We start from the raw sequence: 24,455 nt of genomic DNA, 5'->3' as shown, positions 1-24,455 counted from the left end.
TCTGGTCAGATACACACATAAAAAACCCTCTGCAATTCTTTGAAAAGGTTAGTCAAGGACAGAATTCTGTGCCTTTTTCCCAGTTTTAGCTGGCAACCCTGTTTCCTTTATGTTTGGCATTTGGTTATTGGGACAAGTACAGATATGTTCCTTCTAGCTGATAGTGGGTTTTGTAATGGATACAGTTCATTTTCTTCCATCTGAAAACTGTCAAACACTATGCATTACCTTTCTTTCAATTCAGTGGGCTGAGCCCAGGGACTTGCCTGTTATTTCTTTACGGGATAAAGCTGGTTATCTGAGAGATGCTATTCCAGGATTTCCTGTTATTTATTAGGTGGTTCAGTTCCCCCTGAGTGAGCTTATGTGAATGTTTTTACCTAGGAACAATTAAATGTTAATTATCCTGTTTTATGAAATGTCCAGTAATTATCACTCTCTAAAAATGAGCTTGAAAATTAAGCCTTTGTTAAAATCAGCGTTATTTTAGTACACTGTATAACAGCCCTTTGATTCATTTTTTTAAACTCCCAATAGAGTATCTTTTTGGACTTTCCTGGTGGCTCAGACAGTAAAGCATCTGTCTACAATGTGGGAGACCAGGGTTCCATCCCTGGGTTGGGAAGATCCCCTGGAGAAGGAAATGGCAATCCACTCCAGGACTATTGCCTGGAAAATCCCATGGACAGAGGAGCCTAGTAGGCTACAGTCCATGGGGTGGCAAAGAGTCGGACACGACTGAGCGACTTCACTATACATTATAGAGTATCTTTAAAAAACACACACACACACTTTTTATTATGGAAATTATCAAACAGATGCAAAAGTAGAATAGTAGAATGAATCCCTACGTGCAGGTCGGAGAACTTCAGCAGTTCCCAGTATGTGGCCAATCTCCTTTCATCTACACTTTGCCCCTTACAGGATAAGTCCCAGTAAAGTATGCTGATCGCCAGGGCTTAGTGAGTTACAAGTAACTTAGTTCTTGGATAAGTCTGAGTTCTAAAGATGACTTGTCCCAACGTCTCTACTTTGAGAAAATATTTTAGCACATGATTGATAAAATGGCAACCCACTCCAGTATTCTTACCAGGAAAATCCCAAGGACAGAGGAGCCTGGTGGGTTACAGTCCATGGGGTCGCAGAGAGTCGGATATGACTGAGCACGCACACACACACTTTAAAAAAAAGGGAAAGGGTGGTTTTACTCTCATTAGAAAAAAAATACTGAAGCCCTTCTTGAACTTTGGAGTTTCTTCCCTGGAACAACCTTTGGTAGGTAGAGATGAGGAAAGTGATAGGGGTGGGTCGTCTTTAGCCCTGGCGCTTCCAGAGAAGTCTCTGGACAGGCTCTAGAGCAGGAGGGTATTTCTTACTCTCAGCCTCAGGGTAGAGGGGCCATTCATGTACTTTGTAGTTTTTAAAGCAATAGGATTGTGCAGGCTTCACTCTAACCTTACCAATGCCACCTTTGGCATTGGAACAGATTTCAATTTTCTATAAGAACAGCCATAAGAAGAAAAGCCTTCTCCAAGAATAGTGTTGCAAATGAAATACTGTCCACATTAAATCCAGAATTGTTACTTACTAATATGCAGCAGACCTCTGTTTACCAAACAGAAAGTTCCCCAAAGAGGGAGGGGTGGTTAGCCAACTTGAATAAACTTTGAAGGCTGTGGAAGAAATAAATTCCCACTTAAGTATTTTATTACCTGTATATGTTTATTTAAAATCATACATATATCATTTTAATTTAGGAACATTTCCCCTTTCTACTTATGTATCAGGAAACCATTTTATGCCAGGTTTTTCATGTATCTTTAGCATCTGCTTCTGATATTATTATCAGGATCACTTTTTGAGGTTCACTGACAGTTTTCTAGAGAATATCATCTTTGCCTCCACCTAAGATGATGGAAATATAGTACCTCTGTCACCAAATATTTCATACTGATCACCAGAAATTTTAGGTAAAGCCACAAATTCATTTCATGTATCAATTGGGCAATTGTTCTCTTAATTAATCCAGTAGGTGTTCATACATATGCTTCACAGCCTATCCATTTAATTGCTTTTTAAAGTGACTTTGAAAGGGCTTGTTTACCAAAGAGGTGTTAATTTTATCTCCTTTTTGAAACCAAACTGGCATTGATTGAAATTGTTTCACACTTGGATGTCATCCCCAAATAGTAGTTTACTGTTCAAAATGAAGTGACCTAGCAGGAAAGTCTGATGTGCTGCAGTCCATGGGGTCACCAAGAGTCAGACTGAGCAACGGAACAACAAAGCCTTCTGTATCCGGAGAAAGCAGACTGGGGACAGGGGTGGGGTGGGGTGGGGTGGGGGAGGGAGTCTCACCTTGTAGTCAAACTGACACGTCCAGAGGATGATTCTGTAACTCCGGTAACTTTCCTGCCCCTCAAGGCCGCCGTCCTTCAGACCTTTGCATGAACCGATTTTAAACGGCAGTCCTTCCGCCTGTCTCTGTCTCCGCAGATCCGATCGCACCCGCAGTTTGGCGATCTCTGCCAGAGGACCACGGCTGCTTCCTGCTGCCCCAGCTGGACGCTGGGGAACTACATCGCTATTCTGAACAACAGATCATCCTGCCAGAAAATCGTGGAGCGCGACGTCTCTCATACCTTGAAGCTTCTCCGGACCTGCGCCAAACACTACCAGAACGGCACCCTGGAGCCAGACTGCTGGGACATGGCGGCCCGGAGGAAGGACCAGCTCAAGTGCACCAATGTGCCGCGGAAATGCACCAAGTACAACGCCGTGTACCAGATCCTCCACTACTTGGTGGACAAGGACTTCATGGCCCCGAAGACAGCCGATTACACACCCGCTCTGAAGTACAGCATGCTCTTTTCGCCCACCGAGAAAGGCGAGAGCATGATGAACATCTACCTGGACAACTTCGAAAACTGGAACGCATCCGACGGCGTCACCACTGTCACCGGCATTGAGTTTGGTATCAAGCACAGCTTGTTTCAGGATTATCTTCTGATGGATACGGTGTATCCCGCCATCGCCATGGTGATCGTCCTTTTAGTCATGTGCATCTACACCAGGTCCATGTTCATCACCCTGATGACGATGTTTGCCATCATCAGTTCTTTGATCGTGTCCTATTTTCTCTACCGCGTGGTGTTTAACTTTGAATTTTTCCCTTTTATGAACCTCACCGCGCTCATTATTCTGGTGGGCATTGGAGCAGACGATGCTTTTGTCCTATGTGACGTCTGGAACTACACCAAATTTGACAAGCCTCATGCGGAAACATCAGAGACAGTGAGCATCACTCTGCAGCACGCTGCCCTGTCCATGTTCGTCACCAGTTTTACCACGGCAGCTGCCTTTTACGCCAACTACGTGAGCAACATCACAGCCATCAGATGCTTCGGGGTTTATGCGGGGACAGCCATCCTCGTCAATTACGTGCTGATGGTCACGTGGCTTCCGGCGGTGGTTGTCCTGCACGAGCGGTACCTGCTTAATATCTTCAGCTGTTTCAAGAAGCCCCAGCAGCAGATTTACGACAACAAAAGCTGCTGGACGGTGGCCTGTCAGAAGTGCCACAAAGTCCTTTTTGCCATTTCAGAAGCATCTCGAATTTTTTTTGAAAAAGTCCTGCCGTGCATTGTTATTAAGTTTCGCTACCTCTGGCTATTCTGGTTCCTGGCCTTAACGGTGGGCGGGGCCTACATCGTCTGCATAAACCCAAAGATGAAGCTGCCCTCCTTGGAGCTGTCCGAGTTTCAGGTGTTTAGGTCGTCCCATCCTTTCGAACGTTACGACGCCGAGTACAAAAAGCTGTTCATGTTCGAGCGCGTCCACCACGGAGAGGAGCTCCACATGCCCATCACGGTCATCTGGGGTGTATCCCCAGAGGACAACGGCAACCCCCTAAACCCTAAGAGCAAAGGGAAGCTGACCTTGGACAGCGCCTTCAACATCGCCAGTCCGGCTTCGCAGGTCTGGATTTTGCACTTCTGTCAAAAACTGAGAAATCAGACCTTCTTTTACCAGACCGACGAACAGGACTTCACCAGCTGCTTCATCGAGACCTTTAAGCAGTGGATGGAAAACCAGGACTGCGATGAGCCTGCCCTGTACCCATGCTGCAGCCACTGGAGCTTCCCCTACAAGCAGGAGATTTTCGAACTGTGCATCAAGAGAGCCATCATGGAGCTGGAGAGGAGCACAGGCTACCACTTAGATAGCAAGACCCCAGGGCCGAGGTTTGACATCAATGACACCATCAGGGCAGTTGTGTTAGAGTTCCAGAGTACCTACCTCTTCACCCTGGCTTATGAAAAGATGCATCAGTTTTATAAAGAGGTGGACTCATGGATTTCCAATGAGCTGAGTTCTGCCCCTGAGGGCCTCAGCCACGGCTGGTTTGTCAGCAATCTGGAGTTCTACGACCTCCAGGACAGCCTCTCCGATGGCACCCTCATTGCCATGGGGCTGTCCGTGGCCGTGGCCTTCAGCGTGATGCTGCTGACCACTTGGAACATCATCATAAGCCTTTACGCCATCATTTCGATTGCCGGAACTATATTTGTCACCGTGGGTTCTCTCGTCCTGCTGGGCTGGGAGCTGAATGTTTTGGAGTCAGTCACCATTTCGGTGGCTGTGGGCCTATCTGTAGACTTTGCTGTCCATTATGGGGTGGCTTATCGCTTGGCCCCAGATGCTGACCGAGAAGGGAAGGTGATCTTCTCTCTGAGTCGCATGGGCTCTGCCATCGCCATGGCTGCGCTGACCACCTTCGTGGCGGGGGCCATGATGATGCCCTCTACGGTTCTGGCTTACACTCAGCTGGGCACCTTCATGATGCTCATCATGTGTATTAGCTGGGCTTTTGCCACCTTCTTTTTCCAATGCATGTGCCGGTGCCTTGGGCCGCAGGGGACCTGCGGTCAGATCCCTTTACCTAAAAAACTCCAGTGCAGTGCCTTCTCCCACGCCTTGTCTGCAAGTCCTGGTGACAAGGGACCAAGCAAGACACACACCCTGAATGCTTATCATTTAGATCCCAGGGGCCAGACATCAGAAATGGAACACGAGTTTTATGAATTGGAACCTCTGGCAGCCCACAGCTGCACAGCCTCTGAGAAGACCACTTATGACGAGACCCACATCTGCTCTGAATTTTTTAGCAGCCAGGCAAGGCACTTAGGGCTGCCTGTCCACGCAGCTTACAACAGTGAACTTAACAAAAGCACCAAAAATGAAACGAGCCCTGCCTTGTTGCAGGCCTCTCTTGAACAGCACACCATGTGTCACTTCTTCTCTCTGAATCAGAGATGCAGCTGCCCAAATGCCTACAAACATTTGAAATATGGCCCGCCCTCTTGCCAGCAGATGGGCGACTGTTTGTGCCGCCAGTGTGCTCCCACTGCCGGCAGCTTTGTGCACGTCCAGAACAGCCTGGCGCCTCTGAAGGCAGCACACCAAGCCCCCGAGGGCTTCGTGCATCCAGCCCCACACATCCACCCCTGTCCTGGCCTACAGTGCAGGGCAAAACCGCCTGGAGCCCAGAATGCTCTGCCCAGGAGTTTCTTCCTCCACCCAGTGCAGCACATTCAGGCCCAAGAAAAAATCACTAAGACCAGTGTACACAGTCTTCAGAGCCTCGAAGAGCATCTTCCAAAGACGGTAGAGCCATCATCGTTGGTCTGCAGAAGCGCTGGAGCCTTACACAAAGCCTGCTGTGGTCCTGAGACTCACCCAAGGGGACTCTGTAAAAACAGAGACCTTGGGACCACAGAGGGCAGTGGCGGGGCCACCGCCAAGGACTCCATTTCAGTGAGTCAGACCAACAAGGCAGAAAGGCAGGTGGAGCCGAGCCCATCACAGACTGATGTCATTGTGAGCTCAGAACATTTAAATCAGAATGAACCCAAATTTCTATTTAACCATTTAATAGGGGAGGCAGGTTATAGGTCCTGCCCAAACAATCCGCAGAGCTGTGGCAGAATTGTGAGAGTTAAGTGCAGTTCTGTGGACTGTCAAATACCAAACATTGAAGCCAACGTGCCTGCTGTATTAACACCCTCGGAACTTTCTGGCGAAAGTTTGTTAATAAAAACACTTTAATAAATATAGTATTAAACCAGTGCCTCAGTCCTTCCTTTGAAATAGAAGTAAAAATCTGGAAGTTTAGAAACAGTCCCAAAATACAGGAACAAGCAAGTTTCACTTTGTTAAAAATCATGAAGATTCCATATGAACAATCAACAAACTCACGTATCTAATGAGTGTTAAGAGGGTTAGCTGTTTGGGGTTTTATATTTTCAAAAAGCACAGTTGTTTTTTGACATTTATACTCAACTTGAACAGTTATTGCCTCTTTCTCTACCCTCTTATGGCAGTGAGTCAAAGATTTAGGGTCTGAATTACCTAGAACTTTCCTTTCTCCCTGGCAGTTGTATTTACCTGATAACCCTTATTCTGGTGCCTTTGGTTGTCAGTAGTTAGGGCTTTTGATGACTTAAGATAAATACTGATTTTTAAGAAAGCTACTTCAGTTAGGATCCAGGAACTAAACAACTTTAAAATTTCTAATTTTGATGAGACCTCATTCAGAAATGAACTGCCAAGCATTTAAATAGTGCCTTCCACCTGTCCACATGGGTAGACTGTCCATAAAGCCGATGAACCATTTATATCCAAACTGGTGTCTTTCCACATTAGCCAAAATGTACAGTCATTCCATGGTTACACCTGTTCACTCAGGAGTCATGGGCATCAACTTGGGTCTGGCGACAGTGATGTTAGGGCCACAGAAGGAAGAGCACAGATGTAGAGAGGTGATCCCCTGAAGTGATAAGTTTCATCTTGACCAAGAGAGCCCCAGATCAGATGAAGCAGTCAGAGAAGAACTTGTTCTATGCAGGTTTGTTTCAATCTCTGCCCAGCCCCCAGGGGATGTGTTCAGAGGGCTGCGTTCTCCTGGGCTAAGGTGTCTTGGGATATGCATGGATGATTTTATTGTGCAACTAACACCTAGAAATGCTGAACCTGCAGGCAGCGTCTTAACTGACACTTCTGTATCTTGTGTTAGATCAGTCCTTGAGCTGTCGGAGCACGCTTTCTGGGTAATTCTTCAGATGACAGAGCCTCCTTTCAGGCTGTCATCTGACACAGTACGCATTCCTGTCCCAGGCAGGGAGCCTTCCACTGCGTTCTTCCTTCTGGATTCTGCCTCCAGTTTGATCCTCTGAAGAAAACTGGAGGGAATATTTCCAAGTACAATGTTCTTTCCAAAAATTCTGTTATTTTCTCAGAATGGTTTTCCATCTTAGATCTGCATGTTATTCAGGACCTGAAAAGGCTGTCAAGAGTTGGAAAGGGTCTTGCGGTTCATTGACTCCACTCCACCTGCACCACACCACCTTTCTGTGAAGCAGCTTTCCAGCTTTTGCTTGAATACTTCAGTGACAAGAAACTTACTTCCTTACTACCTTGCATGTGTGCTCACTCACTTCAGTCGTGCCTGACTCTTTGCGACCCTATGAACTGTAGTCCAGAGGGCTCCTCTGTCCTTGGGATTCTCCAGGCAAGAACCCTGGAGTGGGTTGCTGTGCCTTTTTCCAGGGGATCTTCCCAACCCAGGGATTGACCTGCATCTCTTGGGTCTCCTGCATTGGCCAGGTGGGTTCTTTATTACTAGCACCACCTGGGAAGCCCCACCTGACTACCTTGGTTGAACCCAAATCTGTTGTCCTATGGTTTTTCTACGCTCTTTGGTTCTCATTCTGTTCTCTGAAGTGGAAACACATGGCTCTCATCTTTCTGCCAGATGGCATCCCTAAAGAGATTTGAAAACAGTAGTCCTGTCCTCCCACTCACATCCCCAGTTCACTCTACTGTTCTTCTCATGACCAGGTTTTAAGTGATTGAGCAATTACTCTCTCTGGATAAGTAAAGTTGTTGAACTCCTTGCCCAAATACCAGATCCAAACAGACTCCAGTAGAGCACAGGAAGGAGGGCCAACCCCAGGGAGACAGGATGGTGCTTCTGGTAGCTCACTTAGAGATGGAAATAACTTCTGGCTCAGGCCTGACAGCTGCCTCACACTGCAGCTTTGAGGAACCTCAGCCCACTAAGTCTCTCTCCTGTACTGCTGCCAAGCTGCCCCTTCACACTTGTTCCTTTCTGACCCTGATATTTGGGATCATATGTGCATACCCAGTGCACTCAACCTCCCTTAGAAAAATCCAAGGAAGAGAAGGGAACACTGAAAAACAGGACTCACAATCCCCAGCACCATCTCCTTTGTTTTCCTTCTGAAACGTGTAAATATAAAGTTGGCCACTGAAAATGTAGTGATCTGAAGGCGCTTCTATTTTTTATGCTGAGCAGGGACACAGATTGAATTAAAGGGCAACAAGAGAAGCAAATTTCTTTACCCAGAGTCCAACCTGCAAGACTCCTGTGAGCTAAGGGCTATTTCATGTAGAAATTAAAAACTGGAATGAAAGGGACTTAGGAGGAGGAGCGAAGTCCTTTGTCTTTTCCCGTGGGCCTCTGTCCAGCACTGCTCTTGATCTGCCCCAGCACCTGCTCTGGTTTCGGGGGTCTGGAGGGGCCTCTCTTCCCTCCCACACCACCCACCCTGTTTCATCACCCTCAACCTTGAATGCTGTCAGAACCTTTTCACATTGATTTCATCTACAGACTGTGAACTGTGAATTGACTGTATTTTTTATGCAAGAATTTTCTAGAGAATTTGTTAGCTGGGACTAGAAAGTTGTTTTCTTTTTAATTATTCCTCATTCTGGGCAGCAAAGGAACACTATTTGTAGCTCCGTTTCACAAAGACATTTTGTCCACCATCCTCTTCTAGAGGGACTGCAGAACAGAGGAGGCTAATTCATACATAGGGGGGAAAGAGTCCTTTTACTGTGAAAAATATTTATAACTTGGAGGGTATTTGCTTATGAAAAGGATGTTCTTACACTCCTGTACAACAGAACACACCTGAGATTTGATTCCATGTTACCAAATTTGTCCCTAACTTCTTCCTTGCAAGGTCACTTTTTAAATCCCATTTATAGTGGTGTAGTCACTAAGTCATGTCCAACTCTTGAACCCCAAGGACTGTAGCCCGCCAGGCTCCTCTGTCCATGGGATTTCCCAGGCAAAAGTAGTAGAGTGGGTTGTTATTTCCTTCTCCAGGGTTTTAAATCCCTACTTGATGGAAAAGTGGAATAGTCCAAGAACACAATTTTTCACAGAGAAGTGTTATATTGTTTGAAATAAACTGCACAGCCTTGTCTGCGGATAGTCATTTGTGTATCATTGTTATAAAATGCACATCCTCCTAAAACAATGTTCTTTGAAGTTTTGCTAAGCTGTTATTATATTAAATTTCATGACGATAATCTATGCCCCAGCCTTAATCATTCCCAGTGTTAAAACTTTTGCAACGGGTGATTTGAAGAGTAGTTTTACAAATGTGGTCTTACAGGAGATTAGGAAATGTTCCTCACTCACATTGTCTCACATGGAAACCATCTTTCTGCCAGCAGTTTAGGACAGATTCTGAAGGAAATATGAGGAAACAATGACTTTGAAAACAGCTGCGTCTTTTTAATGAGGAGAGTCATTTTAGAAAAAAAAGTTAAGCCTATGTTAAAAAAAAAATCTGAAGATTCCATTGGGTTTTCTTCATAACATTCAGACGTGGCCATGAAAGGAGAAATTTGTTGACTCATGAGGGGATTTTTTTTTAATGCAGAAAGAACTATCATGTTCAAATACCCTTAATACCCTAGTGGATCTTTCCAAAATGTTTGCTAGCATTTAGTTTGTTTATCTCCAGTTGTTATATTAATCTACAGTGTTTTTTGTGAGACAGCCACTTTAATTAATGTTTGATTTTGTGCCCTAAGAGGTTTCCTATCTTTGCATTAAATATATACAAAAAAAGATAGGCAATGAATATTCATGGCTGAGTAGTAGAATCTTGTGCCTTTTGTTCTTAACAATGTTATAAGGGCCCTCATTTTGGATTTTTCATGGGGAAAAAAGTGTCATTTCTCTTTTCATCAGCTATAGAAACCACAGCATGCACACTTAAAAACAACTCATTAAGTAACCGAAATCAACAGAGTGTCTGTCAACTCCCCTAATCCATCAGTCAGAACATGATCTTGACAACACAAGTGCAGCGAGGACACGATTTCCTAACTCAGCAAAGCCTGATGGATATCTGTTGCCCATAAGTCTGACATCCTAATATTTGAGGCATGAGAGTGCTGTGTTAAGTTCGGGGCAAGAAATAAAGCAGTGATGTTCCGAGTTCAGAAACCATAGTATAAGGAATGGCCCCTCCAAGCCTGGATATTCCTCTAGTGTTTTCTTTCAGGAAAATTTGGGAACCATATACCTTTTTTTAAACTTGTTATTTTGTATTGGGGTATAGCCAATTAACAAACAATGTTGTGATTGTTTGAGGTGAACAGTGAAGGAACTCAGCCATACATGTACACGGACCCATTCTCCCTCAAACCCCCCTTCCATTCAGGCTGCCACATAGCTTTGAGCTGCGTTCCCTGTGGGTCCTTGTTGGTTATCCATTTAAATATAGCAGTGTGTACATGTCCATCCCAAACTCCCTAACTATCCCTTCTCCTCACCCTTCCCCCCAGCAACCTTAAGTTTGTTCTCTAAGTCTGTGAGTCTCTATTTTCTAAGTTCATTTGTATAATTTCTTTTTAGATTCCACATATAAGGGAAGTCATATCAATATGTCTCCTTCTCCGTCTGTCTTACTTCACTCGGTATGACAATCTCTAGGTCCATCCATGTTGGTGCAAATGGCATTTCTTTCTTTTTAATGGCTGAGTAATATTCCAAAGTATACAGGTACCACATCTTCTTTATCCATTCCTCTGTCAATGGACATTCAAGTTGCTTCCGTGTATTGGCCATTGTAAACAATGCTGCAATGAACACTGGGGTGCATGTATCCCTTTGGATCAAGTTTTTCTACAGATATATGCCCAGGAGTGGGATTGCACAATCATACTATAGCTCTATTTTTAGTTTTTTAAGGAACCTCTTACTGTTCTCTAGAGTGGCTGCACCAATTTATATTCCCACCAACAGTGTAGGAGAGGAACCATATACTTTTAATTTTGAGCCTAAATTGTTGATAGGAACTCTGTAAAGCACATACCCTCTTCTAAGGAGTCTTAAGCAAAGCTTTGAAATGGTGGTCAACCCCTCCACTCTTCTCACCTGACACCTAAAATTGGATAATTTCATGATCTTGTGCTTATTATAAATAGCTCTGTGGTATCCCTGACCCTGAGACTAGTGCAGTGAAATTAGAGTTACATTTGATGTCATCAGATCAACTGGAATAGCTATACTATGACATTTACCCTTCTAATCATATTTTTTCCATGTAACTCTGCAGTGTAATCTACACCTTCCTAAAAGTGAAGGGTAGACTCTTTATAGTAAGATGTATTTTCCTTTGGAACCAGCTCTTATAAGAGCTGGTTTTAACCTGCAACAAAGTAACAAAAAGAGTGAAATTTGTTCAACCTCTATCCACTCAGTTCAGTTCAGCTCAGTTCAGTTGCTCGGTCGTGTCTGACTCTTTGTGACCCCATGAATCGCAGCACGCCAGGCCTCCCTGTCCATCACCAACTCCCGGAGTTCACCCAGACTCACGTCCATCGAGTCAGTGATGCCATCCAGCCATCTCATCCTCTGTCGTCCCCTTTTCCTCCTGCCCCCAATCCCTCCCAGCATCAGAGTCTTTTCCAATGAGTCAGCTCTTTGCATGAGGTGGCCAAAGTACTGGAGTTTCAGCTTTAGCATCATTCCCTCCAAAGAAATCCCAGGGCTGATCTCCTTCAGAATGGACTGGTTGGATCTCCTTGCAGTCCAAGGGACACTCAAGAGTCTTCTCCAACACCACAATTCAAAAGCATCAATTCTTCAGCGCTCAGCCTTCTTCACAGTCCAACTCTCACATCCATACATGACCACTGGAAAAACCATAGCCTTGACTAGACGGACCTTTGTTGGCAAAGTAATGTCTCTGCTTTTTAATATGCTGTCTAGGTTGGTCATAACTTTTCTTCCAAGGAGTAAGCGTCTAGTTGGACGTTTTTGATTAATGAACTGGACTTGAGATTTCCACTATTTAAAGGGGAAAGGATTTTCTATGTACATCAATAATCTAAACAAGATTACAAAGAGCCTGTTCATCCTGCTTAAGAAAACAAACCCCTAAGAGTTTAAAAAACTACTCTAGTGTTACTGCCTTTGCAATATAACATGATCATTTACAAATCTCATTGATTTAAAAAAAAAAAAAGGTCTAGTGGGAACATCTCTAGGCAAAACTTTACCAGATGTTTTCAATACTAGTTGAGAGTATTAAATAATATCTATTTTTAAATGTCTTAAATGTGATCTTTGATGGATGCTCTGCACTCCCGTGAGAACCATTGTTCTACCTTGGGAAACTCTCTGATCTGCTGGGTGACCTAGTTCTCTGCATTTTGGCAGTAAGGAAGTGCTTAAATCAATGTAGCCTTAAAGGATGGGATCTGTAAAGCCACAAGCTTTATCCTCCCTCTGGCAAAATTTCCTTTCCTGCAGAGATCTGAGGAAAGGCTGTGAGAAACACGCAAATCTCTGGCAACACCCTCACTCAGACTTAAGTCCACTGATGTTTGTTCTTTTCTGCAGTTTGATCTCTTTACCTTCAGTGTTCTGAAGAGTGTATGTGTTATGAGTCACATATATCAAGTGGGAGAGATAGACACTGAATAATCTTGAATCGTTTTAATAATTTTTTCACAGGTCCCTTCTTGAATTTCTTTGCTCTACCCTGAAAAGGACCCTGGGCTGTGACTGGCAGGTGCAGTAAATTTCCTTCAGTGAATGACTTCCCTGCCAATCATGACAAATTATACAGCACTTTGGTGAATATCTACACATTACCAGAGAGTAAGCAGAGGTTAGAAAAGCCCATTTTGAGACAAAATTCAATCCTTCCTCTAAATCACTATGATTCAGAAAACTAATTTTGGCACAAATCCTGCCTTGGAAACAAAAGCTGTGATTTTTCTCATCTATGGGTTGATTCTTTAAAAACACTCTGGGCTGGAGGAACTCATCTTGAGTCCCTTCAGAGATGGAGGGAAAGTTTCATTTTCTCTGTGTTTTGATTTCATTATGTGGGTCTTAAAAAGCCTAATGAATCTTTTTAAGCAGTTTGGGCCATTCTGAAGAGGACTACAGGTAACCTTACTTGCTCAAATTCCACATTTCTGTTAGAGTAGGGAGTCTGTCTGACACCAAGGTTCACCACCAGCATCCATCACCTACTGTTTTCATTGTCTGGTTATCTGCCTCTCTCACTAGTCTAAGCTCTTAAGAGCAGGCACTCTTCAGCACCTTGCTGTGCTGAAGTAACAAAACTTCACCCAAAGTCCACTCTGTTTGGGACACAGTGGCGGGCCTCTAATGATGAAGAACCTCTGCTTTCAAGATAGCTACCATCCTTAAAAAGCAAAATGGATGCCCTCCAAGAGAAAGGAATTTACAAACAACTGCACAAATAAGACTTTTTTTTTAAGTGGGAGATATGAAAAATGTTGAAACTAGGATTTAAGTAGCCTCAATCATTTTAGAGTCATCCTGGTGTGAAGCAACAAGGCCTTAAAACATCCCAAGGGATTTGGAGTTTAAAATCCAAAGACTTAGGTTGAAGAGTGAAGCCAGCCACTGTCTAATACCTCAGCTTCCCCATCTATAAAGCTGATGATACCTACGTCATAGGATTGCAAGTATAAAATGAGTGACCTGGTAAAAATATCACTTGTAGACTACTAGAGTAGATTCTGTTGTCTGCAACTTCGAACCCTGATCAATAACATGTGAATTCTAAGGAGAGAGAAAGAGGTTTCTTACAATCTTATCAGTCTCAGCTTCATACAGGGAATGAGCAAGAAATGAAATAAACATGAGGAGCACTGGCCTCTCTGCCAACACTGGTCTTCACATCCCAGAGGTCAGTGAGCTCCAATCATGTTTAGGATTTACCCTGGTGTTTTAAGCTGTACCCAGAAGCCATTGATTATTTTATTTATTTACAAGTATGCTCAATATTCTAATAATAATGTTTGGCCCTCATAACCTCTGAAACATCCACTTCTCTAGCAAATGCTAATAGTGGAAACAACTCCATCCAAATAGGTAGCTGCAGGGCTATGCCTAATTCCCCCAGCAACTTCCCCATGAAGTTTACCCATCTGAAAAAGAATGTGAACAGCGGAAGCTCTGGAGGACAAGAAACGGGGTAGATCTTTTGAGCCAACAGTGTGTGAGCTCTCTCTTCACCACATTCAGAAAGCAAAGACTGGGGTCACCAGCTTCCCTAAGGTGCAGACACTGGGCTGGCAGGAAAAGGCAGAGAACTGCAGTGCCCTATTGGAGCACCAGGGATCTGTCTCTGCTGCACCCAGGAGGCACCAGCCAGGTAGACCATTGCCTGGCCAGGTCTGCCTGGTATCATTACCGAGTCCAAGCCTGTACTGTGAGCTGCACCATAAGCCAATAAGTTGAGACTCAAGTTGTTGGGGTAAGGAACAGTCACTTTATTTGGAAAGCCAGCAGACCAAGAAGATAGTGGACTAGAGTCCTAAAGAACCATCTTATTCAAGTTAGAATTTCAGTTCAGTTCAGTTCAGTCGCTCAGTTGTGTCCGACTCTTTGTGACCCCATGAACCACAGCATGCCGGGCCTCCCTGTCCATCATCAACTCCTGGAGTCCACCCAAACCCATGTCCATTGAGTCAGTGATGCCATCCAACCATCTTATACTCTGTCGTCCCCTTCTCCTCCTGCCCTCAATCTTTCCCAGCATCAGGGTCTTTTCAAATGAGTCAGCTCTTTGCGTCAGGTGGCCAAAGAATTGGAGTTTCAGCTTCAGCATCAGTCCTTCCAATGAACACCCAGGGCTGATCTCCTTCAGGATGGACTGGTTGGATCTCCTTGCAGTCCAAGGGACTCTCAAGAGTCTTCTCCAACACCACAGTTCAAAAGCATCAATTCTTTGGCACTCAGCTTTCTTTATAGTCCAACTCTCACATCCATACATGACCACTGGAAAAACCATAGCCTTGACCAGAGGGACCTTTGTTGACAAAGTTAGAACTTAGGCTTCCTTTTTACTAAAAGGATGGGAGTGTGGTTGGTTGTTGCAAACTTCTTGGCACAGGAATCCTTTTTTTCTTGCAGCTGTTCAGGTGGATCTTGTCATAATATTCCTATAAACCTCCATCAAGATTGTTATTCTCTGTTCTGCAACTTTTTATCTTTACGAATGGAAACATGTTATATCTTTAAAGGTCAGAGCCTTGAGAATGGGCTTTCCTGTATATTTCAGGCTATAGGCAAAATTCTTTTATTAATACAAAAGATGCAGAGCCACCATGACTAAGCACAGGCTACAGAGCACCAGATTAGAGCTAAAAAATAAATCCAGTATGGAGCCAGCTTTGTTCTTCTCTGTTACAGTGTCAACTGACTGGGTGGCCAGTGGGTTGGTTGGTTTCTCATATGAGCTGCCATGAAGTGCATGGCTGAGGGGGCCCTGGGTGGGGAGAAAGGGCCTGTCTTCTGCAGAAAGTGAAGCGGTTTCCCGTGTGTTCATTCTTACAGGGTGCCTGGGGCCAGATCAGCTGGGCCCTTTCTTGCCACCATCCTGCTTGCTGTCACTTCCCTTGGGCTCCCTGTCCCCTGCCTTCTCATGCTGAAGGTCTTGTGGCACCCACCCCACCCCTTGGGAAAAAGCCCACTGGGAAGTGGCTGCCTGCAGTCAGGCAGGAAGCATGCAGGGCGCGGGCAGAGAATGGGCTGCTCTTCCTTATCTGTGGCTAAAGCAGGTTGAGAGGAATAAACAGGAGGCCGTCCAGCCCTGGAAATTCCTGAGCACAGTATTTCTTTTTAACTGAAAAGAAGGGATATCCTGACATTGATCGGTGAGATGGGCCTTGCTCGGCATCTTTTCCAGACCACAAGAGGAAGGGCCGGGACACAGGCTATGTCCTGTGAACTGAAGGCCAGGACACTCCCAGGCCAGGCGTGAAGGGACAGAGCAGGGCAAGTCCAAGGGCCCGAGAGCCTTGGCTGCGGGGATGCAAGTCCGGCCCCCACCCCTCACTAGTGACACCTGAAGCCCATCGCTTCACCTGCCTGGGTCTGGGTGCTGAGTGGGAATAGCGCCTCTGGCCTCCCCGGGCTGTGTGTCACCTTGGCCCCAAAGGGACACCCTCTAGGGCACCCACGGCCTTGTTCTCTCATCATTCAGAAGCGATGGCTTGACTATGAGGGCACAGACATGAATGGGGGACCACGTGTCCCAAGGCACTTGGTCCCTCTTCTGCTAAGACCCTGGAGGACAGAGCCTAAGGGGACATGGTGGCCACTTGGTGACCAGGAATGCAGGTCTGGGCTGGAGCCCGAGTGGAGCTGGAGATACCAGCTGGGAGTCGGCCGGTGTCACTGGTCCCCGTGAGATACGCACAGACCTCCACCAAGTCTGCAAGGGGGGACCCTCTGAGAATGCAGGAAGGACCACCTGGCACAGAATCCCTGAGGAGGGGACATGAACCTCTTCTGTATCTGGGCAACAGGGCAGAGCTGGAAACCAACCTCTCAAAGGGACAGTGAGGCCCAATAACCACCAGTCCCAGGTGCCAAGTGATCACTTAAAACACGGCTCGGGTGATTGAGGAGCTGAATGTTGAATTTTAATTTAATTCCTCCCAAATGGCTAGCAGCTGCCACAGTGGACAATCCAGCCCAGGCATCACTGGTTCTTAAACTTGCATAAAAACAAGCATCACCAGAGCAGCTCAGTGAGAAGTGGCCTCTCAGAGGCTGGGTTTCCGCAGATCGCAGGTCGCAGGTCGAGAGAGAGGCCCTGAGGGGCGTGAGTTGTCCAGCTGACTCAACTGCTATCCCCTCTGCCCCTCCCCCTCCTGCCTTTCTCCCCAGGTCTCAGCCTTCTCTGTCACCCTCTTCTTTCTCCTTTCCCTCCATCACTTGGTTTGCATTCTTCTCTGCAAATCTAACCGAACAGATGAATGAGTGCTGAAGGACTGTGATGCAGGCTTGATGGTGGAGGGCTGGGGTGGGGAGGCCGGATTGTGGTCACTCAGCCTGAGCGGGGGAGGCTAGATGGACTTGTGAGCATGGACACTAATTCTCTGAGTCTCAGTGTCTTCATCCGAAATGTCAACAACCTCAAATATGCAGATGATACCGCTCTAAAGCAGAAAGTGAAGAGGAACTAAAGAATCTCGATGAGAGTGAAGGAGGAGAGTGAAAAAGCTGGCTTAAAACTCAGTATTAAAAAATCTAAGATCGTGGCATCTGGTCCCATCACTTTATGGCAAATAGAAGGGGAAAAGGTGGAAGCAGTGATAGATTTCCTCTTCTTGGGCTCTAAAATCACCGTGGAAGATGACCGCAGCCATGAAATCAGATGATTGCTTCTTGGCAGGAAAGCAATGACAAACCCAGACAGTGTGTTGAAAAGCAGAATCACTCCACTGACAAAGGGCTGTATATTCAAGGCTATGGTCTTCCCAGTGGCCATGTACAGTTGTGAAAGCTGGAACATAAAAAAGGCATAATGCCAAAGAATTGATGCCTTCGAACTGTGGTGCTAGAGAAGACTCCTGAGAGTCACTTTGACAGCGAGGAGATCAAACCAGTCAGTCTTAAAGAAAATCAACCCTGAATACTCAATGGAAGAACTGATGCTGAAGCTGAAGCCCCAGTACTTTGACCACCTGATGCAAAGAACCGACTCATTGGAAAAGTCCCTGATGCTGGGAAAGATTGAGGGCAGAAGGAGAAGAGGGTGTCAGAGGATGAGATGGCTGGATGGCATCACCAGTGCAATGGATATGAACTTGGGCAAACTCTGGGAGACAGTGAGGGACAGGGAGGCCTGGCGTGCTGCAGTCCATGGGGTCACAAAGAGCAGGACATGACTGGGTGACTGAACAACAGCAGTACAGTTCAAAACATCTGCAAGCGTTCAGTGGCGCCTGGTGGAATTCAACAGCGGGTCCTATCAGCATCCAGCTACCCCTCGCTCTCCTCTGGCCCCTTCTGGTGAACTAGCACCCCTGTAAATTCAGCATCTCACCTCATACCTCTCACTGAGTCTGATCACAGACCCACCAGCCAGCATCCTCTTTTCCCCACTGTGAACACTGCCTCTACGTGCCCTTCAACACCTTTGAATTCTAAACTTTTGGGGTTTTCATAAGAAAGGGTTTAGCAGGTCAACTGAGGCTTGGGGTGGGAAGAGTCCTGCCTTGGACTAGATCAAGGGAGTCAGAAACATCCCAATGACCCGGGCATTTGACGAGGGTGAAGTGGGGAATGACAGGCTGTCCTCAGAACCTGGCAGCAGCTCTCTGAAGCCCCAGGCCCTCAGCAACAGCCACTGTGTCTTGGCAACGGCCCAGGGGGAGGTGTCAGTCTGGGCCCCATCGTGAAGTCTGGCAACCATCCGTCTGTGCTCCAGGGCCCCCAGGTTCCTGCTTCCCGAGTGAGAGGGAATCACTTTGCAGTGAAGAGATGACTCTTTCATCCCAGCACCGCCCCCTCCCCAGGGTCACAGTGGAGGCTGGTGGTTTCTGTCCGCCAAGATCTTCTCAATAAATTATAGGCTTCTCAGCTTTCTCAGAGTGATCTTATTACCCCTGGTGTGTTTCAGGTTCAAATAATGCAGTCCACCTTCCTGGAAACTGGATATTGGGCTATTCCAGGGCCCAAGCACAATTGTTCCCTGATGTGGTGAAGGAGCCGGGGAGGCGGCCGGCAGCCTCACCTCTGACTAGCTGCTCTGAGCTCTCTGATGGCCCAGGGTGGTGGGTGTGCTGAGGTCAGGGGGCCAGAGGAAGCCTGAGATTCCTGAGGAAGGAGGCACCCAGCAGACCTTAGGGGATCCAGATGCCGCCCTGGAGCTAGGACCAAAATCAGGTCAGCCTGTGATCCTTGAGCTCCTCTCAGCTCCCAGGACCCTCGTGGAGAGAGCTGAGAGGTGAGGAAGGCTGGGCACCCCCGGAGCTGGCCTGGCCTCTAGGATCAGGGCTGTAGAACCACCTGGACTGGCCTGCTTCTGCACCCTGACCTTACATGAATGACCGGCTTGCACAGACCAGAAGTTTGATCTCTTTCAAATTCAGTGGAAAGATTTTTGTGAGAGGACTTGGGGGACCACATGGCAACCTAGGGCAGGCTTCCAAGAGGATCTGGCACCCAGGCTCGCCCCCAGGCTCCATGGCTACTTCTCTGGGGTGACACGATCACCTGTGCATTTGCCTCTCTCCATGTCTCCTCTTCCTCAGTGTGAATCCGCTCCCTCTGCCCTTTGCCCAGGCCCATCGGGGCTGCTCCAAAGTGGGCCTTCTTCCCTAAGCCCACAGCTCCAGCTGCTCCCTGCCCTGGATTCCTGGAGTCTTGGTGGCAAACTGCAAGCCTGACAGCCTGCAAACCCAGTTCAGTCAGTTTGTGGGGAGTAAGGCCACCAGGACATGGTTTTGGTCTCCCTGGGCAGCATGGGCAAGCTTGGCAGGGGCAGGAGGGCTGTGAAGGCAACTCTGTGAAGCCGGTTGCCAGCAGCTTCCAACACCCTTTCAGCTCTGAAGCTGCAGAGCTCTTACCTACATTTACCCGTCAGGAGGCTGGCTAGGCCCAGAGAGGGCTGGAAGACCAGCAGAGCAGTGGGGTGGATGGTCCTGCCAGGCCTTGCTTTTCTGGCAGCAGGAAGCACACTGCTCTGGCCTGTGGCTCCCTTATTCCCACCAGCCCCTGTTCGAGGAGTGAGTTCCACCCACAGGTCATCGGCCCCCAGCTCGCCCATCCCCGGGTTCTGACCCCTTCTTCCCAGGAGGGTTGCTCAGGTTGTATTCAGGGACCAGCCCATCTGGGTGGTGAAGACCCCTGAAGTTGCCATGGTTGTCGCCACTCCCTAATCAAGGCCCCTGAGGCTGAACCTCCTTCTGCACCAGATTCCCTGGTCTGTCACCTGGCCTGGTCGGGATCTGTCTCCAAGCTCCCAGTTGCTGGGGCTGGCTGTCTCTCCGGGTCCCCACTGGCCAGGGAGACAGCTGCCCCTGTCCATCCCTCAGTCCCTGGTTTGCATCCCAGAGGCCATGAAACTCACAAGGGGAAGGAAGGCAGAACTGTCCCTGGGAGCAGGAGAAGTCAGTGGGGAAAGAGCGGGGGACAGCAACAGGGGGCTGACCCAGAGCCTCGGGGACAGCCGGGCAGCAGAGATCAGGCGGGGATCCCCACAGTGCACCCCAGCCTGGAGTGTCCCCCCTCCCCTCTGCAGGTATTGGGCCCCCCCCCCCACACCATCTCACCACTGCATCCTCAGGCTTCTTGCTGTGACAGGCTGGGATGGAGGCCTGACACGAAAAACAGCTGGAGCCCAAGGCGTTCACACTTGCTCAGATTTCACAGTGTTGTGATTTAGGATTAGCAGGAAGGAGAGGCGGATCAGATGCTGCCGCCATTAGAGGCTTATCTCCCCCGGGGACCAGCCCTCAGCCCTGCCCTTTCCTCCTTCCGGCTTCTCTCCTCTCTGCTGGGCCCACCCTTCCTTAGGGAGCGCAGGACGGCAGCAGCTGGTGTAGGTTTCAGGCCACAGGATGTGCTTTGTGAGTCTAGTAGCCTTGAAGCTCTGGCCCCATGTGGCCAGCGGTTCAGGCAACCAGGTGGGCTTCAGGCTGTCCATGGAGAGGATGTTGGGCGCTTCCAACAAGCAAGAAGCACCTGGATCTGCCTGGAGTAGGAGCAGGACTGTGGATCTGCGCACTTTGAAACTCATTCGGTTCAGTTAATTACTTGATGCACGCATGCGCACAGTGATTGAACACTACCTCGTGCTATCAGCGTGGTGGGCGAGTGGGGACACAGTGGCGAGAGAGGCTGTGGCCTTGCCTGCAGTCTAGTGAGAACGTAATGAGCAATCAGAGTGTAAAGAGTGTCCAGCTGCGGCTGTACACAGGGCAGTTCCCCAAAGTTCCAAGTGTAATCTAGTGCAGGGATGGGATCTAATGCCTGATGAACTGAAGTGGAGCTGATGTAATAATAGAAAATGAAGTGCACAATGCATGTAATGCACTTGAATCATCCAGAAATCAACCCCCCTCCATCTCAATCCGTGGAAAAATTGTCTTCCTCAAAACCGGTCCCTGGTGCCAAAAAGGCTGGGGACCACTGGCCTACTGTCTTTGTTATTTAAAGTGAGCCTGTGGACCCAGCCAGAGCAGGCCACTTTGGTGCCTGTTTGAAGTGTAGAACCTCAAGCCCTATTTTCTCCTTACTGATTCAGACTCTTCTGTTCAACAAGATCCCCACGGGATTCTCACACACGCTGTAATGTTTGTGAAGTACCAGCCTGATACACGGGTTCTTCATCCTGCCCTGGAGGTTGGAAACATACACATAACTGGCTCCTTCCCCATAGATTCTGATTGAATTGGTCAGGATGCGGCTGGCACCAGGGTGTTTAAAAGATCCCATGGTGATTCTAATATGCAGCTAAGACGAGAACCACTGGTCTAGAGGAAAATGCTTCTGGAGGAAATGACATGCAAGCTCACTGACTCACTCATACCCTCTCTCAGTCCTTCGTTTGAACAATACCATTGATTCAGCTTCAAGAGCGTGAAGAGAAATCAGAACACTCCAACCCTTCACAGCTCATGAGCGGAATACAAGCAACAGCAGAAAAACTAGAGAACAAGGAGCAAGGGCACAATTTGCAGAAAGCTTTTTAAAGCCCCCAAGGCAATGCAGTGACCCCCAAGGGTAGCAGTGGTCAGGAGGAAAGTTGGGGTGCACTGGGTCTCCAGGCCAGGGTCATGGGCACAGTTGTGGGTTTGGGATCTGGGAGGCTGGGGGTGGGGGCAGGGAACAGGATCTGCTTCTTCTGGGCTGTGGTGGATGGAAAATGGGCACCAGAGTGAAACTGCCCAGTAGGAGAGAACTTGAGAGCCGCCCTGGACTAAATGGAGCAGGGCTCACTTCTCTGGCAGAGCGGGTCAGGGAGTTCCCCTTTCCACACCCAAGATGGTCTGTCTCCTTGGCAACAAGCATCAGAGAAGGGCTCAGCATCCCCTCAGACTGGTCAGCCTCCTCCTACGGACTAAGCGTCTGGCATGTCCTCAGTCGGTGATGTGGGCGGTAGGGCCTCGAGTTACTATTGCGGCCACTGCAGAGCACTGCCTCTCTCCGTCCTTCCCTGCAGAACCCCCCGTGCTCAGGACTCCAGGGCCTGGACCAGGCCTGTCACAGACAGATGCTGGAAAAATCCAAGTGGCCGCCAGAGTCTGGTCACCTTAATTCCTGCAACTTCCTTGGAATTTTCTTCCTTCCTGGGGATGGAAGGAAAGTTGTGTTTTTAAACCTCACATCCTAGTGACCCTTCCTTCCTGGAAAGAAACACTCTCACCATATTGTGGAAAGTGAAAGTCAAGCTCAGTCCTGGGTCTGGCAGGGCGGGTGGGGGTGAGTGCAGGGAGAGGGGGCTGCCTGTGCTGGTGGCCCAGGAGCACGTTGCCCAGGGACAAGCACGTTCCGGTGCTCTGCAGATCTGCACCACGTCATCCTCCGCCCCAGCCAGCCCGTGGTTTCCTAGCAGGTGCCCTACTCTCCCAGGTGGAGTCCTGGCCTGAACACACCCAGGACCCTCAGAGAATTTCCAGGATTCAAGCTCATGGCCCTAATCGCTGGTTTGTCCTCTCTTCCTCCGAGGAACTTCAGATGGTTGGGAAGATTTTCTTCCCCATTTGAAAAGAACGTAATAACTAAGCGTTGTGAAGGGCGGATGCTTGTCTAAGTTGAGACTGGATGCTCTATTGGGAAATGACAGCGGCTGCTGCCAAGAGGGGGCTTCCCTTGTAGCTCAGTCGGTAAAGAATCTGCCTGCAGTGCAGGAGACCGGGGTTCAATTCCTGGGTGGGGAAGATCCCCCGGAGAAGGAAATGAGAGTCATAGGCAGGGCTAGTGAGGAGAGAGGTCATGTACCACAGAAGCAGGAAGGAAAGCACTGTGGACCCTCAAGGGGGTGCGCAGCCCCTTCTCAGCACTGTTGCGAATTCCATGTCTAGTCCTGGGTCAAACAGATCCAAAGGCAACTGGAACCTCGCCTCCACCCCTCAGAAGTCCCAGGCTTGGGGGGTGTGGGGCAGGCTGGCCTGACATCGCACCTCCAGACCCAGCCCTCCCCATACCACGTGGGACCAGGACCCCGAAGAATACCCCACTGAGAGGCGTTCGCCAGCACGAATGTTTCCTCTCCTTCTCCCTAAGGTCCCAGGTTGTGGAATTGCCTTCCCAGAGGCCTCTGGGCTGGGAGACACACTCAGGTCAGCTGTGCCCCCAGCAGGCTCCATCTCTGAGCCCGAGGCTGGCTTCTCAGGCCTGCTAGGAGCTCCTGCGGTTCTGGAATTCTCCAGTGACCAGACCAACATGTGGGGCAGGTAGATGAGGTATGAGGGTGTCAGGGCAGCACTTGCCATGTGGATGGCAGGAAAGCACCACACCCACACCTCCCAGGGTCTCCTAGGCAATCACGGTGGCTCTGGGTCACTTCCCCATCCTTGGCCAGATCCAGAGCCAGGCCTGCTGCTCACCCTCTGCCCCCGGAGCCAGGCTCTAGGCCTGCTTGCCCAGCAAGGGCCTTCGTGGAGCAGGACTTGCTTGATGCCCGTCAACTCCTTGAGAGAAGGGGCAAAGCTGGGTCTTGGACACCCCGTTCATCACAAGGCAACCACTAACAAGCCAACAACCAACATGAACGCAGCTGCTATTTGTTCAAAGTCCCTGCCTACCTGGCACTTTATATCCATGGTTCCTAGTTATTCAACTAGGGCAATAGAATTTCCATCTCCAGATGAGGAAATTGGGGCTCTCAGAGGTTAAACGACTTCCTTAAGGACAGAAACAATGAGAGCTGGAGCTGAGCTTTGCACCTGGATTTGTGTGCACAGCCCATCTGGTTTCCACTCGCTCGCTCCCATATTGAAGCCATTAGGGGCTCCTCTCCCTGCCCCCTCTCCCCCTCCCCATCTTACTCCCATTTTCCTTGCTCACTCTTCTCTGGGAAGAGCACAATGAGCTGCCAGGGAAGGACCATAGCAAGCCAGACATCATCCAGCCCCTCTCACTGGCAGGGGCAGAGGGGCCGGGGCCCTGGGGCTCCCCGCTGGCAGCCTCCTAACAAATACAATTCGGCCCCTACTTGTAGCCCCCCAAATCCATTATTTATCTGACATTCAAATTTGACTGGGAGTCCTGCTATTTGCCTGGCTGCCTGGCCCTGCCCAGAGTCCTAGTAGGGAGGTGAACTGGAGGTTCAGGCAGGGAACGG

General features: G+C 48.3%; 1 protein-coding gene across 8 annotated transcripts in view; it reads left to right on the top strand.

Moving 5' to 3' along the window:
• Nucleotides 1-9,324, top strand: part of DISP1 (dispatched RND transporter family member 1) — a 227,440-nt gene extending 218,116 nt beyond the window's left edge. For 3 of the 8 annotated variants that reach the window (XM_070385469.1, XM_070385471.1, XM_070385470.1), the window contains one exon: nucleotides 2,497-9,324. In XM_070385469.1, the coding sequence (XP_070241570.1) occupies nucleotides 2,497-6,108 (3,612 nt within the window). In that variant the 3' untranslated portion in view covers nucleotides 6,109-9,324. The remainder of the gene's footprint in view (nucleotides 1-2,496) is intronic. The other 5 variants (XM_070385465.1, XM_070385467.1, XM_070385466.1 and 2 more) reach the window with 3 other exon arrangements.
• The last annotated feature ends 15,131 nt before the right edge of the window (nucleotides 9,325-24,455 follow it).

The sequence above is a fragment of the Bos mutus genome, chromosome 16 (assembly GCF_027580195.1).
Source record: "Bos mutus isolate GX-2022 chromosome 16, NWIPB_WYAK_1.1, whole genome shotgun sequence".
In the NCBI taxonomy this organism is placed as follows: domain Eukaryota; kingdom Metazoa; phylum Chordata; class Mammalia; order Artiodactyla; family Bovidae; genus Bos; species Bos mutus.
The sequence above is the reverse complement of the archived record's forward strand: the minus strand, read 5'-3'. Positions and strand labels throughout refer to the sequence as shown.